The 16,469-nt window shown below is 44.2% G+C and overlaps 1 protein-coding gene across 3 annotated transcripts in view; it reads right to left on the bottom strand.

Annotated features, from left to right (window-relative positions):
* The window catches only part of BLNK (B cell linker), a 284,825-nt gene that overhangs the window by 19,593 nt on the left and 248,763 nt on the right, over positions 1-16,469 (bottom strand). For all 3 annotated transcript variants that reach the window (XM_056529856.1, XM_056529857.1, XM_056529858.1), the window contains 3 exons: positions 15,580-15,610; positions 10,835-10,889; positions 10,698-10,734 (listed from right to left, as the gene is read on the bottom strand). In XM_056529856.1, the coding sequence (XP_056385831.1) occupies positions 10,698-10,734; positions 10,835-10,889; positions 15,580-15,610 (123 nt within the window). The remainder of the gene's footprint in view (positions 1-10,697; positions 10,735-10,834; positions 10,890-15,579; positions 15,611-16,469) is intronic.

The following is a 16,469-nucleotide window of genomic DNA, read 5'->3' as shown; positions in this document are numbered from 1 at the left end:
AGTAAACCACCAGGGAGCAAGTGCACATAAACTTTCTTGGTGCTGGGACAACCCCTTTAAATGGGCACTTTCAGATCCAAAAACTTTTAATAAGTAACGAAGATCCAAAAACTATTTGTAATATGTGAAAATAAAAGCCCTTTTTCAATATGATTATTCAATTTTTTTTTATATTTAATGAAGAAAACAGCTTCTGAAATCCCACCACTAAGGGTCCCCATACCTACTGGGACACTAACCAGTCCTAACCAGCATCAGGCTTGTCCATGAGTCATGGACAAGAGATGAATTATGGACAAGGCTGCATGAACAGACACACCAATCACCTCACGCCCCCTTCCCCTGAAAGGATTTCTAACACTGTGAGCTAATGAAAAGAGGGATTTTTATAATAAATATAGGTGATAGAGGCATAAAAATTAGATGTACATGGTAAGTAGGGATGTCCCGATACCATTTTTTTAAGATAGAGTACGAGTACCGATACTTTAATTCTCAAACAGAATAAAGGCCGGTGCGCACCTCATGCAGGTAAAAAACAGGAGATATCGACTAATAGTAGAAGAAAGGATCACAGGCCAGCAGGGTGAACCCTTACCTTGTGATGTTATGCTGAGAGCATAACATCTAATGTAGCTTGTAATAGGATGGTAGTAGGGTTGCAGTGTCCTAGTTCCTCTGGAGCTTCCTATTCAGACCACCAGTGGTAATAGCAGGTATAGATCAGGCTCGATTGCATAAAAGGGGAACTTTGGAGCGCAAACCACTGTATATCTTATATAAAATTCATGGTTTATTGAGATTGAAGGTGTAATTCTAGTACTCGCCGATACCAAGTACGAGTACTTTTATTTTTAAGGGAATCTGACACCAGGGTGACCCGGTTTCTGGCGCTGCTTACCGTATGAAATGTGGGTCCTTGTTGTGTACAATGGAGGTGGCTGCTGTAGTATGAGCAAAGATTTCTCTCTTCTCCATTGGACAGAACAGGGAATTTGCATTGGTGGTGAGACCGATGACCACATGGTGAGCAGCGGTAGAAACCGGGTCATCTGCACTATTTACCTATAAATTCAAGGTAGTGCAGGTGACTCTGCTGTAAGGTTGTCTTTAATAGTAGGTATTAGCCCCTTGTAGACATTAGTAGCAGCCCCCCTGTAGACCACAGCCCCCCTTTAGACAGTGGGCCCCCATTTGAACAGCAGCAGGGCCCCCCTTTAGACAGCAGCCCCCCTCCCCCCCCCCTGTAGACAGCAGGTCCCCCCTTTAGACAGCAGCAGGGCCCCCCGTTCGGACAGCAGAAGCAGGGCCCCCTGTTTAGACAGCAGCTCCCCCCTTCCCCTCCCCCTGTAGACAGCAGGGTTCCCCTTTAGACAGCAACAGCAGGGCCCCCTCTGTAGACATTAGTAGCAGCCCCTCTCCATGCAGACAGCTCACCTGTGGCTGTCCTCTGTAGGGTGCTGCCGCTCCCCGTAGCGTTACGCTGGGGAGGAAGTGGAGTGACGTATGTGTCACATGCTCCTCCATGGAACACTATGGTGCGGACGAGAGGATGGGAGAACAGGGCAGAGGAGCGGCACCAGGTATCGGACATGGTATCGGGGACATTAAACGAGTCCCCGATACCATGCAAAAGTACTGAGTAACATTTATTTTTTTGTAGAATCTGATAGGTACGCTTTAAAGTGGTTATTGTATATATATATAAAAAACTTAAAATTTAAAATGGAAACAGATCTGGATTTTACTTCTCTTATCACCAGTGATCAGTTGTTGTTAATAGGAGAAGCCACCTTTGGCCAAGTAACATATGGGCAGACGGGGTCCAAAAGAGCAGAAGCAGTATATCTGACAAGGGATTGTCTGACTAGGGATTGAGACAACAGTTTGTACCTTCAAAAATGACTGACTATTAATTATAAAGAGATTTTGTTAGAGGTTCATGTCTGATAGCTACCTCTGCACCCAAACCTTGTCAGCAATCGCAATACGACATTAGCCATTTCACCAGGTGTCACAACTAGGGATGAGCGAATCGAATCTGATGAATCCGAATTAGTTACAAATTTCAGGAAAATTCGCTTTGCAATGAACCCGAATATTGCTGCAATTTGATCGCACAAATTGCTTCATTAAACTCCATTTAGTGCGGTCCAGGCTCCGGGGGCATCTAAAATGGCGGATCCACATGTGAGGACATGGGGCAAGGAACTCTGGGAAGGTGGCAGTCGGGATGACCCTGAATCACATGCCACCTATCAGCAGCCAGCCACCCCTGTGATGTCACAGCCCTATATAATCGTCAGCCAGTTTGCGGCAAGTCATACAAGCGTTTTATTTCGGCGTTTCACAGCAGGGAGATATAGAGCATTGTGTGCATTGCACAGAAAAACTGCTTCATAGCAGCGATTCACCACAAGCTCAAATCACTGCAGAGAGAGAGAGAGAGAGAGAGAGAATGTACACTTTTGGGTGCTGCATTGGGGTGTACAACAACTCTAAAGCTCATAGGGGCCAGTTAGGCAGAGCACTAAAAGTCATTGTCACCTGCTATTAGTGCTTATAATAATACTGTACTGGGGTCTACCACACAGTGATTCTGTACTGCTGCAGTTGGTTGTACAACAACTGTGAAGCTAACAGGGGCCAGTTAGGGTGAGCACGAAAAGCCATAGTAACCTGATTACAGTGCCCAATACAGGTTGCGTAGCAGAGCTTGTTGTCCTTTCATAAGTGTAACCTGTGCGTACATAGGTGGTGTATGTTTTTTTTTTGCCTGAAAAACTAATTTGGGCCTAGTAACTGTGAAAGGCCAGCCAAAGCTACACCCTTGTTTCTGTAGTCTTATACAGTTTGTAGTGGAGCACATTGTCCTCCTCTCATAAGTGTAAACTGTATGTACACCAACGTGTTGTAAGTTTTTTTCTTTAAAAACTGATTTTGGCCTAGTTACTGTGAAAGGCGAGCCAAAGATACCCACTTGTTTCTGTAGCCTTATACAGTTTGCAGTGGAGCGCATAGACCTCCTCTCATAAGTTTAAACTGCACGTACACCTATGTGGTGTCCTTTATATATGTCCCTGTTAAACTAATTTGGGCCTAGTAACTTTGAAAGGCCAGCCAAAGCTACACACTTGTTTTTGTAGCCTTATACAGTTTTAAGGGTAGTGGAGCGTATTGTCCTCCTCTCATAAGTGTAACATATACACACTCAGCTGGTGTATAAATATGTCAGGCAGAGAAGTGCCAGGACATGCATAGAGGACGCAGCAGACTAGGGATCACAGCGAGAGGCCTGAGCTCCCGGTATCAGCTAGTGGTCATGTCTTGACCAGCAACCAATCTGCCTTCATTGATTGGTTAACTCTGTCATCCATTTCATCACAAGTTACATCTGACACCCCCAGTCAACAGTCGGTCGGTTCCTCAGACACAACTCTCAGTTGGCATGGCCTGGAAGCAGCCCCTGTCCTCCCATTGCCTCTGTCCTTTGCTGTTTCCTCCCCCACAGAAATATCATATGCTGTGGGTTCAGCTCCACTATTTAGTGAGGATGATCTACTAGAGGACAGTCAGCAGCTACTGCCCATCCAAGAAGTGGAGACAGGAAAGTGGCGTGGGAGGTGGTGTTGCGAGCGTTCAGGCTCCTGAAGCAGACACTGTTGAGGAACCTGAGGAGGACATCATTGACGTGCAGACAACTCAATGATGATGAAGCCGATCGCACTTGGGAGCCGGGTTCAGAAGGGGCTTCATCATCATCAGGAGAAGAGGGTTGCAGGTTGCCCATGAGGCAGCAGCGGAGCAAGCAAGATGGTAGCATGGCATGGTAGCAGAAGTGGGAAGTCTGGAGCCAAACGTGCCCAGGGTAGACCACCTGCTTTGCGGCAGCCTACCTTCCCGGGAGGTAGTGAAACAGGGGATCCTGGAGTCGGTGACAGTAGCAGTCAATCAGTGCGGACTGTTGGTGGGGAAATACTCATTGGTGTGGCAGTTCTTCATAGAGAATTCGGAGGATGTTAACCTGGCCACATGCGAGATGTGCCGGCAGAAGGAGAAGTGTGGCCAGGGTCCCAATGTTGGCACCATGGCCCTGCGTCAACATTTGCAGCGCCACCATAAAGCGGCCTGGGAGAACCGTGGCTCTGATGTGGGGGTCCAGCCTGCTGCATCACCGAGTGGCACGCTGCTCCCTGTTTCAGCCAGCCAAGGCTCCACCACCTCAGCCGAAGGGAGCTGTCTGTCATACTCATCTTCTGTCTCTACAGATGCTCCTGCTCCTCCTACTTCGAGTGAGTCATTCCGCCAGCAATCTATCTGCAAAGCCATGTCCAAGAAACAACAGTATGCGCCCACTCATCCAATGGCGCAGAAGCTGAATGTGCTCCTGCTGGTGCTGCATTCCCCCCCTTTTCAAGCAGTGGACTCTGCACCTTTCATAGAACTGATGGCTTGTGCCGAGCCGAGGTGGAGAGTCCCAAGCTGTCATTTCTTTGCGAAAAAGGCAGTACCAGCCCTGCACAATTTTGTAGAACAGAAGGTGGGCCAGTCCTTGAGCCTGTCGGTGTGTACCAAAGTGCAAGGCAGCGCCAACGCATGGAGCTGTAACCACGTTCAGGGACAATACATGTCCTTTACTGCCCATTGGGTAAATGTGGTTCCTGCACAGCCACAACAGCAACTTGGACACGTCACGCCGCTTCCGCCTCCACGCTTTCAGGCTGTTGGTCCTGTGACATTGTGCAACTCTGCCTCCTCATCCTCCACCATGTCCTCAGCCTCCACTGCATGGACAAGTCTCAGTGCCCCTCCAACATACCATGTTTGAAGGGCACAGTGGTGTCACACTGTTCTTCACATGATTCGCCTTAGCAAAAAGTGGAAATGGGAACCATGGTGACCGACAACGGGAAGAACATCTTGTCTGCGCTCAACAAGGAAGCCTGAGCCATGCGCCATGCATGGCACACGTGTTCAATTTCGTTGTCAAGTGGTTCTTGAAGTGTTCCCCCATCTGCAAGACATCTTAACAATCGGAAGGAAACTTTGCATGCACTTCAGCCACTTGTACACTGCAAAGCACACCCTCCTTGGGCTGCAGCATCAGAACAGCATCCCCCAACATAGTCTGATTTGCAATGTTTCCACACGTTGGAACCCCCCCCCCATATGTTAGACTGACTATACGAGCAGAGAAAAGCCATCACCGATTTCTTGATGATCGAAGGGGATAGGGGGACCCCCCTGTGTAACTTCAATGTCAACCAGTGGCAGCTCATACGTGACACCTGCTGTTTGTTCAGGCCCTTTAAAGAAGCTACATAATTAGTCAGACACCAGGATTACTGGATGAACTAAGTAATTCCACGGCTTCATTTCCTACAACACGTGTTGGAAACGATGGCTGGTCAGGGCACTGGAGACATGGCGCTTACATCTCACGGCCACATGAGCCCTGTGGGGGCTGAACTGGAAGAGGAGGGGGAGAGTAATGAGGAAGATGAGACAGAGGACCCAGGCACACCGTGGCAGTATGCAGAGGAGATGGAGGCCAGGAGTCCTTCCAAGTCACTTGCACAAATGGCACGATGCATGCTCACTTGCTTGCATAGTGACCTCCGAATTTTCATCATTCGGCAGCGGGATGACTTCAGGCTCTCCACCTAATTGGACCCTCACCACTGGCACAAAATGGAGGCCTTTTTTACACCCACTGAGAGGGAAGACAAACTGACCTACTACAGAGACATCCTAGGTAATGAGTTGGCCGATGCCTATCTGCACCATCGTCTAGCCTCTCGCAGGTTTGGCAAGGGGGCCCCTCTGGGCTCACCTTCCACTGCCATGGCTGCTGCGGAGGGGTGGCAGGAACAGTACCAGCTCCATCAGCAGCAGCCTGATTCTACTGTTGCTGAGGAGTAGCTTTCTTCACCCGCATAGTGAAGCAACTCATCATCAGCAGGTAGACATTGAGCAGGACCTGAACAAGCAGGTGGTGTCATACATAACCCTGCCAACACACTTTGAAGATCTGCTGGACTTCTGGGCAGCCAAACTTGATTTGTGGCCGCAACTAGCAGAGTTTGCCCTGGATAAGCAGTCCTGCCCGGCCAGTAATGTGCCATCAGAGCAAGTGTTTAGTGCAGCAGGGGCCATAGTAACCCTAAGGAGAACTCGTCTGTCCACGAAAAATGTGGAGAGACTGACCTTTGTGAAGATGAATCAGGCATGGATCATCCAGGATTTCCACCCACCAATGCCTGATGCATCAGAGTAGATTGACCATGGTGCCACACCAACACTTCACAAATATGGATAGTGCAAAACCTATTTGAGGTGCTGCTCCCCAGTTACAGAAATTCCTCCACATCAGGCCACAAGTAAGTATGGAGGATATGCATTGGCTAAAACTTTACTTTTCTTGGGATAAAATATATGGACACCTTTTTTTTATATATATCTAAGAAAAGGAAAGATGTGCAAAAAACACCATGTTCCACCTACACCACCAAGTATGCAAAGACCTCTAAAAGGTGGAAGAGAACAACGTATGGTCCATTGTAACAGGTGAGGGTAAAAACTTCCCCTGTAAGGCCCTACTCTCACACTATTAATTCCCCTCTTAAAAAGGGTGGCCCCACACAGGAACATTTCCCTATTTCTACCTGAAAACACTCCCTATTTCCAACTAAAAAAACCCTGGGAAATGGCAGAGGTTCCTGTGTGGGGCCATCCTTTTTAGGGCAAGTAACACTTGCCAAGAAGGGAATTAAAGGGGTACTCCAGTCCTAAAACATCTTATCTCCTATGGGAGGGGGTGTGACAGCCACCATGCTCCCTCCCATAGGCTTGCATCGAGGGGGCAGATCGTGACGTCACACAGGGCGGTACTCCAGCCCTGTGATTGTGATTCATCAGACCCGGAGGCTGATGTTCGCTCCGGAGGCTGATGATAGCGGGGGTCCCCTGCGGCGGGACCCCTGCGATCAGGCATCTTATCCCCTTTGGATAGGGGATAAGATGCCTCAGGGCCAGAGTACCCCTTTAATAGGGTGAGAGTCGGGCCTTACAGGGGAAGTTTTTACCCCCACCTGCTACAATGGACAATACATTGTTCGCTTCCACCTTTTGGAGGCAAGTGTTACTCGTCCTAAAAAGAACGTCCCCATACAGGAACCTCTCCCTATTTCCAACCAAATACCCTGGGATATGGGTTTGTAAATGGGAATAGGGAGAGGTTGCTGTGTGGGGCCGCCCTTTTTAGGGCGAGTAACACTTGCCAAGAAGGAAATTAATAGTGCGAGAGTAGTTTTTACCCCAACCGGTTACAATGGACCATAATTTGTTCCCTTCCACCTTTTAGCGGTCTTGGCATCACATCAATACTTGGTGGTGTAGGTGGCACATGGTGTTTTTTTTTTTGGGTACATATATTTTATTCTAAGATTATTATTAAAAATTAAGTTTTATGTAATGCATATCCTCAATACTTGTGCACACTAACACTTTTACAAAAGAGACAGTTTTCTTCTACCTAGCTACTATTATGATCCTGCCACCCGCCTGATGCATCACATATGATGCCAAGTTCTTCTTTCACCCACCTTCATCACTGGGTACTGGTATTTCCACCCACTGCTCCACTCAACAGGTCACTTTCTGGACACCTGATGCTGCTGATGCCACCTCCAACTGTCTCATTCTGCCACCATATGTTCTCCACATGCTTTCGCCACCTCCAGGCTGTGTCATTCAGCCACTATATGGTCTCATGCTGCTGCCACCACCAGGCAGTGCCCCTCAGCCACTACATGGTCTCCTCATGCTGCCGCCACCTCCAGGCTGTGTCATTCAGCCACTATATGGTCTCCTCATGCTGCCGCCACCTCCAGACTGTGTAATTCAGCTACTATATGATCTCCTCAGGCTTCTGCCACCTCCAGGCTGTGTCATTCAGCCACTATATGGTCTCCTCATGCTGCCGCCAACTCCAGGCTATGTCAATCAGCCACTATATGATCTCCTCATGCTTCCGCCACCTCCAGGATGTGTCATTCTGCCACCATATGGTCTCCTCATACTGATGCCACCTACAGGCCACCTGATGCCACCTCCATTATTCTAATAGTGACTCCTGTAATATGCATGTCATACTGAATAACAGTATTACTTCACTAACACAGCACACTCCCTATGAGTGTTATGACAAGGCAAAGTGGTCTACACCTCTATTGAGGCTCTCTGAAGCCCAGAAATAGCTGTTTTTAATAGCTATTACGAACCAATTCTTTTCAGAAAATTCGGAAAATTTGGATTTGGCGAATCGGCATCTCTAGTCACAACCTTGGTTTGGCCAGGAGAACAGAACTTGAGCTATGTGTAAAGTTTAGCAGAGTAGTAATGTTCACCTTAGCCTGGCATGCTATTGTTTACTTTAGGCCCATTATGTTGATAAATTGAAAATCCTAATCCTACTTCAAACGATGGCATTTTTTACACACAAACTGAGGTCTCATCAACTACTTAACATTTTAATACATATTTTGTTATAGAGTGGCCTCCCCTTTGGTGGACCCAGTCGGTCAATAGATTAAAAGTATGGACAGAAAAATTTTCCCCACCATATTAAAATACGTGTGGGATGTGTTTAACCCCTTAACGACAATGGACATAAATGTACATCATGGTGCTGTGGTACATTTACGCTCCACCATGACCGCGAGCACCGGACCGGCGCGGCAGGTCCCGGCTGCTATCAGCAGCCAGGGACCCGCCGGTAATGGCGGACATCCGCGATCGCGCGGATGGCCACCATTCACCACCCAGATGCCGTGATCAATATAGATCACGGCATCTGCGGATGTGTGGTACTTTAAATGGATGATCGGATCCTAGGGTCTTCTGCTCTGGTCTGAGATCGAGCAGATCAGAGCAGACGATAGCCGATAACATTGATCAGTGCTAAGTAGAAAATACCCTCCCCCAATAAAAAGGTAAAATGTCAGTTTTTCCCATTTTACCCCCAAAAAAGCATTAAAAAAAATTAATACACATATTTGGCATCTCCGCGTGCGTAAAAGTCTGCACTATTAAAATAGATTGTTAATTATCCTGTACAGTGAACGGCCTAAATGTAAAAAAATAAAAAAAAAGTCAAAAATTGCTGCTATTTTGTCACATTTTATTAAAAAATGTATAAAAAGTAAAACCTAGGCAAACATGGTACTGATAAAAACTACAGATCATGGCACAAAAAATGGGCCCTCATAATGCTCCCTATACGGAAAAATTTTAAAGTTATAGATGGTCAAATAGAGCAACTTCAAACATACTAAATTTTGTTAAAATGGTTTGAGATTGTTTTTTAAGCCTTACAATTACAGAAAAGCATATAACATGGGTATCATTTTAATTTTATTGACCCACAGAATAAAGAAAACATGTCATTTTTACCAGAAAGTGTACAGCGTGAAAACAAAACCTTCCAAAATTTGCTAAATTGCGGCTTTCTTTTCAATTTTCCCACATAAATAATATTTGTTTGGTTGCACCGTACATTTTATGGTAAAATAAGTGATGTAATTACAAGTTACAATTGGTGATGCTAAAAACCAAGCCCTCATATGGGTCTGTGGATGGAAATATAAGAGAGTTATGATTTTTAGAAGGCGAGGAGGAAAAAACGAAAATGCAAAAATAAAATTGGTCTCGTCCTTAAGGCCGAAATGGGCCTGGTCCTTAAATGGGCACTCTCATTAAAACAGATTTTTGCTATTGCACTCCTTATGGTAAATAAAATAAAAGATAGAAAACTTTTTTTTTTTTAAACAAAGTATATTAGAAATATTTTTTATTTACCATAATGAGTGCAATAGCAACATTTTATTTTAATGAGAATTACTCTTTAAGGGGTTAAAGTACAAACCAAACATCAGTGCCTGACTATTGAATTTGTAGACATATGAATCACCCTCTCCTGTTCCAAAAAACCTTCCCAGAAGAATAGTGCATAATGAAGCAAAAGATGGACCAACATCATGTTAATGCCTTTGGTTTTGGAATCATCCGCTAAACACATACGGGCATGCTAGTCTTGTCTTGTAAGGTACTTTTAGGGCTGCAGCATACAGTCAATGGGGGATATTTATCAAAGCTGTCTATGTCCCGCATCAATATAGACCAAACTACAGAGGGTTATGCTGGTCTATTGTGCGCCTAATTTATCAAAAGGCACACGGCTCTTGATATATTCTGTGCACAGACTTTGTGATCTATGCTTTAGACCGTATTTAAACCTGCTCCAGCATGGTCTGACATTTCGGACTTTCAGCCGATGCGACCGGTCGCTGAAAAGTCGCTTTTGATAAATTCAGCACCAATGCATTTTTCCATCTAAAATAGAGTAGAATGCATCATGTTCTAAAAATCCTCTAAAGCAAAAGTCGCAAAAAAGTCTCACATATTTAGACTGCGACTTTCTGTGCGACAAATTTAGACAGGAAAAACCAGTCTAAATCCTTTGATAAATATCCCCCAATGTGTCCCATGCTGGTGCTGACATTTTATTTTCTTCTGTCTGTATAAGAATATATGCCAACCATAGTAAGCAAGCAGATGCTTACCGTAATCTAAGCAATGTGAACTATGCCTCTTTTTAGACAAATTTTATTAGAAAAATAAAAAAAAAGTAATCTTACCGGTTTCTGTGCAAGGTGTGGAGGTGGTTTAGGCCTTCTAAAGAGAACAGATACAACTTTTCATTAGTGTACCAGCCCTGGAAGTAAAGTATTTGTGTAACATTCCTTTTGTGTCTTCTTATTTATACTATACTTACACATTTCTTGGTGAAGGTGATGGCTTGGGTTTTGTGGGTGGTTCTGGGATGATAACTGTTAAAAAATTCAATAAATTAGGTAAGCAATAAAATGGTAAAAAAAACGGGTAATTTATCAAGGCGTGCATGGCAGTTTTTTCTGTCATAAAAAAAAAGAATTTTTTTTCACAAGCCTGATATTGCTCAAAAGTAGGTACTTTCCCTATGTTTTGCTTAAAAATGTGCTAATCCTTATGCCAAGTATAAGCATTGTTAACCTCTTGGGGACACAGGGCATTTTCCTATGCCCTGCATCCCTGATCCTTAAATGGTTACTCTCATTAAACATAATATTTTTTAATTCAATAGAATATGCCTAAATAAAAATCTTTCTAATATAGGTCATAAAAAAAATAAAAATAAAATAAAATCTCTTTCACACTTTATTTTACATTTGAAATCCTGGCTACTAGGTGTCACCCTGCAACCATACATGGTCCTGGAATAATTCCCCCCCACGCTCACTTCCTGCCCTCAACACTGAGCTACCGAAGATGCTATTAGAAAGGTAATTAAATGGGGTTTTACATAAAGATAAATACAGGGATAGAGGTAGTTCGTGTCAGGGACACATGGGGAGGGGGATAAGGGAAAGTTTAGTTAATGATAGCTGCTCTTTAAGGACTCCGGTATTTCCGGTCCCCGCAGCTTGCCGGGCAAAGACCGGACCGGGGTGCCTGCTGAAATCATTCAGCAGGCATCCTTTGACAACTCCTGGGGGGGGGGTCCCCGAGACCCCCTCAGATCTGCAATTTGCAGAAATTCCGGGTCCTGGGAAAAAAAGGATGATAGGTGCAGAAACGGTACCTATCACCCTTCAGCAGCTGGAGTGAGGTGGCACTGAGGGCGAGAGCAGGTGCCGGGAGTTGTTACCTGGCGTGGGGCCCCCGAGCGGAGACCGCGGTGGCGGCAGGAGGATCCCCAGAGCGCAGCAGGAGTTATTGTTATGCAACAGCAGAAGGCACAACTACAACTCCCAGCATGCCCTTTGGTAGTTTGTGCATGCTGGGGGTTGTAGTTATGCAACAGCTGGAGGCACATTTTTGTGCCTCCAGCTGTTGCATAACTACAACCGTAGTTATGCACGGACAGCCAAAGGGCATGCTGGGAGTTGCAGTAGTGTGCCTTTGGCTGCAAGTGCATGCTGAGAGTTGTAGCTATTGCAACAGCTGAAGGCACACTGGTTGCAAAACACTGAATTTGTTACCTAACTCAGTGTTTCACAACCAATGTGCTTCCAGCTGTTGCAAACTACAACTCCCAGCATGCACTGATACACCATACATGTTGGGAGTTGTAGTTTTGCAACAGCTGGAGGCACACTGGTTGGGAAACACTGAGTTAAGCAACAAACTATGTGTGCTGCAACCAGTGTGCCTCCAGCTGTTGCATAACTACAACCCCAAGCATGCATGGACAGCCAAAGAGCATGCTGGGAGTTGTAGTTTTGCAACAGATGGAGGTTTGCCCCCCCATATGTGAATGTACAGCAAGGGTTTACAGCAAGTGTCTCGCCGTTGCAGCTGAAACGCCTAGCAGGAAACTCGCTGTAAACCCCCGCCTGTGTGAATGTATCCTAAAAACACTACACTACACTACACTACACTAACACAAATAAAAAGTTAAACACTACATATACACATACTCCTACACAGTTACATTCCTACCCCCCCCCCCCCCCCCAATAAAAATGAAAAACTTCTGGTACGGCACGGTTTCCAAAACGGAGCCTCCGGCTGTTACAAAACAACAACTCCCAGTATTGCCGGACAGCGATTGACTGTCCAGGCATACTGGAGTTTTGCAACAGCTGGAGGCACCCTGTTTGGGAAACACTGCCGTAGGGTAATTTTAGTGGAGGAGGCAAGTGTAATTCTTGCATCTGTATCCGTCACTATGCAAATCCCTAATTTAGTCCTTAAATGCACATGGCGCTCTCTCACTTCGGAGCCCTGTCGTATTTCAAGGCAACAGTTTAGTGCCACATATGGGGTATTTCCGTACTCGGGAGAAATTGCCTAACACATTTTGGGGGGCTTTTTATCCTTATACCCCTTATGAAAAGGTAAAGTTGGGGTCTACACCAGCATGTTATTGTAATAAAATAAAAAATTTTACACTAACATGCTGGTATTGCCCCATACTTTTCATTTTCACAAGAGGTAAAAAGGAAAAAAAAAAGACCCCAGAATTTGTAATGCAAGTACAAAAATACCCATTATGTGGGCATAAAATGCTCTGTTGGCGCACAACAAGGCTCAGGAGTTAGAGCGTACTATGTACATTTGAGGCCTAAATTGGTGATGCACAGGGATGGCTGATTATACAGCGGTTCTAATAATCGCAAAAAAATTAAATACCCACGTGTGACCCCATTTTGGAAACTACACCCCTAACGGAACGGAACACCCCACAGGTGTTTGATGAATTTTTGTTAAAGTTGGATGAGAAAATAAATAAAAAAAAATAGGGAAAAAGACCCCCAAAATGTGTAACCCCATTTCTTCTGAGTAAGAACATACCCCATATGTGGATGTAAAGTACTCTGGGCAAACTACAATGCTCAGAAAAGGAGCACCATGGGCTTTTGGAGAGAAAATTTTACCAGAATTGAAGGCCACATGTGTTTACAGAGCCCCATGGTGCCATAACAATGGACCCCCACATGTAACCCCATTTTGGAAACTACACCCCTAATGTAATGTAATAAGGGGTACAGTGAAAATATATGTCCCACAGGTGTCTGACAGATTTTTAGAACAGTGAACCGTGAAAATGAAAAATTAAATTTTTTTAGTTTCCAAAATGGGATTACATGTGGGGGGGTCCACTGTTCTGGCACCACGGGGGGCTTTCGAAATGCACATGGCACCCGACTTCCATTCCAAACAAATTCTCTCTCCAAAAGCTCAATGGCGTTCCTTCTCTTCTGAGCATTGTAGTTTGCCTGCAAAGCACTTCACATCCACACATGGGGTATTTCCATACTCAGAAGATTTTGAATTTTTCGTGAAAATTTTGAAAATTGCTGCTATACTTTGAAGCCCTCTAATGTCTTCAAAAAGTAAAAACGTCAACTTTATGATGCCAACATAAAGTAGAAATATTGTATATGTGAATCAATATATCATTTGTTTGGAATATCCATTTTCCTTACAAGCAGAAAGTTTCAAATTTAGAATAATGTAAATTTTTCAAAATAGGGGATACATTTTTACTAACCCATTTTTCACCAAGAAAGGATGCAAGGAAAAACAAAAATGTACCACTATGTTAACCCCATGCTGCAGAAAGCCGGGTTTATACGGCACTGTGGCACGGAATGGTTATGAAGCAAACTCAGGAGCAGCAGCCAGGACCCGTGGCTAATGCAGGACATCGCTGTTCCGGCAGATGTCCGGCATTAACTCTTTAGACGCGGCGATCAAAGTTGATCGTCGCATCTAAAAGTGAAAGTAAAAGCATCCCGGCAGCTCAGTCGTGCGGATCGGGACATCGCGATAAAATCGCGATGTCCCGATCAGCTAGGACGCAGCAGGAGAGTGCCTTACCACATCCAAACGGCGATTGACTGCTGCAAGCCTGAAATCCAGGCTTGAACAATCAACCGCCGATAACACTGATCAATGCAAAGCTTTGGCTTTGCAGTGATCTGTGTAAAAGATCAGTGTGTGCAGTGTTATAGCCCCCTATGGGAGCTATAACACTGCAAAAAAAAAAAATGACAAAAAAAGTTAATAAAGAACATTTAACCCCTTCCCTAATAAAAAGTTATAAAAAAATTATAAAAAACTGTGTAAATAAAAATAAAAATGTGGTATCGCTGCGTGCCTAAATGTCCAAACTATAAAATGATATCGTTAATTAAACTGCATGGTCAATGGTGTCCGCGTAAAAAAAATTCCAAGTCCAAAATACCGTATTTTTGGTAACTTTTCATAACATAAAAAAATCTATAAAAAGCGATCAAAAAGTCTGAACAAAGCAAATATGGTAGCGATAAAAACTTCAGATCATGGTGCAAAAAATTTGCCCTCATACCGCTCCGTACATGGACCAATAAAAAAGTTATAGGGGTCAGAAGATGACAATTTTAAACGTATAAAATTTCCTGCATGTAGTTATGATTTTTTTCCGAAGTTATAAAAAAAATCTAACCTATATAAGTAGGGTATCATTTTAATCGTATGGACCTACAGAATAAAGATAAGGTGTCATTTTTTATGAAAAATTTACTGCGTAGAAACAGAAGCCCCAAAAATTTACAAAATGGAGTTTTTTCTTCCATTTTGTCGCACAATGATTTTTTTTTTCTGTTTCGCCGTAGATTTTTGGGTAAAATAAAGATAACAATTCTTTCTTATTGCACATTTCTTACATTTTCAAATCTTTATAAAAAAATATAAAGTAACACTAAGTATAGACAAGGGAGACTCTCTCCTAGGACTGTATCCACCATTTCCAGTCCACTAGAGCACCTGAAAGCTGAACTAATTTATGCAGGCTAAAGTCAGCAACTGCCGAGCCAAGAAGTTCGTGAAGAATCAAATCACTGTAAGTTCGCTCATCTCTAATTGTCACTTGAGTTTTTCTGGTATTCTTTGTACTCTTGGAATAATAGCACATTTATTTATTTATTTTTGTTTATACTCCATGTTTTAATGTTTAAAATTTTCTTAATAATGAACAATAATCAGATTACTTACAATCATCACATACTTCATATTCATCCTGATTCTGTAAATAAATAGTATAATTTTAGATATCCTGATATTACATATAGGTTTTAAGAAACTTTATGGCAACATATACCGTATATAGCCGAGGCCCCTAATTTCATCCCAAAAACCCAGGAAAAAAAAATAAAAATAAAATAAAGTTATTGACTCGACTATAAGCCTAGGGTGGGAAATACATCATCCCCCCATGTCATCATCCCTCCCTGTCATCATCCCCCTGTCATCATCCAAACCCCCATCATTAACACCTCCGTTATTAACACCCTGTCATCATCACCGTCATTTTCACTGGGACGTGAGCGGAGAAGAGGGCCCCCCGGTGAAAATGTACAGCCTGGAAAGACTAACCCTCCCCACCGGACGGTCCCTGCAGCATAGATGGGCCGGACCAGCTCACCATTCCTTCCCACCGAGGGGAGGTGAGTAGAAAACTAAAGGGGGGGGGGGGGTTCTGGATGATGACCAAAGCCCGCACAGTGGTCTTTAACCTGCAGACCTCCAGATGTTTCAAAACTGCAACTCCCAGCATGCCCGGGCATGCTGGGAGTTGTAGTTTTGCAACATCTGGAGGTCCGCAGGTTGAAGACCACTGATGAAGGGATCGACAGGCGGAGAGTTCACTCGAGTATAAGCTGAGGGGGGGCGTTTTCAGCACAAAAATATCGTGCTGAAAATTTGGCTTATACTCGAGTATATACGGTACTAAGATAAAAAATAAACTTATATTACTTCTACTACTTCTATTAAAAAATCTTAATCCTTCCAGTACTTATTAGCTTCTGAATACTACAGAGGAAATTATTTTCTTTTTGGAACACAGAGCTCTCTGCTGACATCTCTGTCCATTTTAGGAACTG

The sequence above is a fragment of the Hyla sarda genome, chromosome 7 (genome assembly GCF_029499605.1).
Source record: "Hyla sarda isolate aHylSar1 chromosome 7, aHylSar1.hap1, whole genome shotgun sequence".
Classification (NCBI taxonomy): domain Eukaryota; kingdom Metazoa; phylum Chordata; class Amphibia; order Anura; family Hylidae; genus Hyla; species Hyla sarda.
The sequence above is the reverse complement of the archived record's forward strand: the minus strand, read 5'-3'. Positions and strand labels throughout refer to the sequence as shown.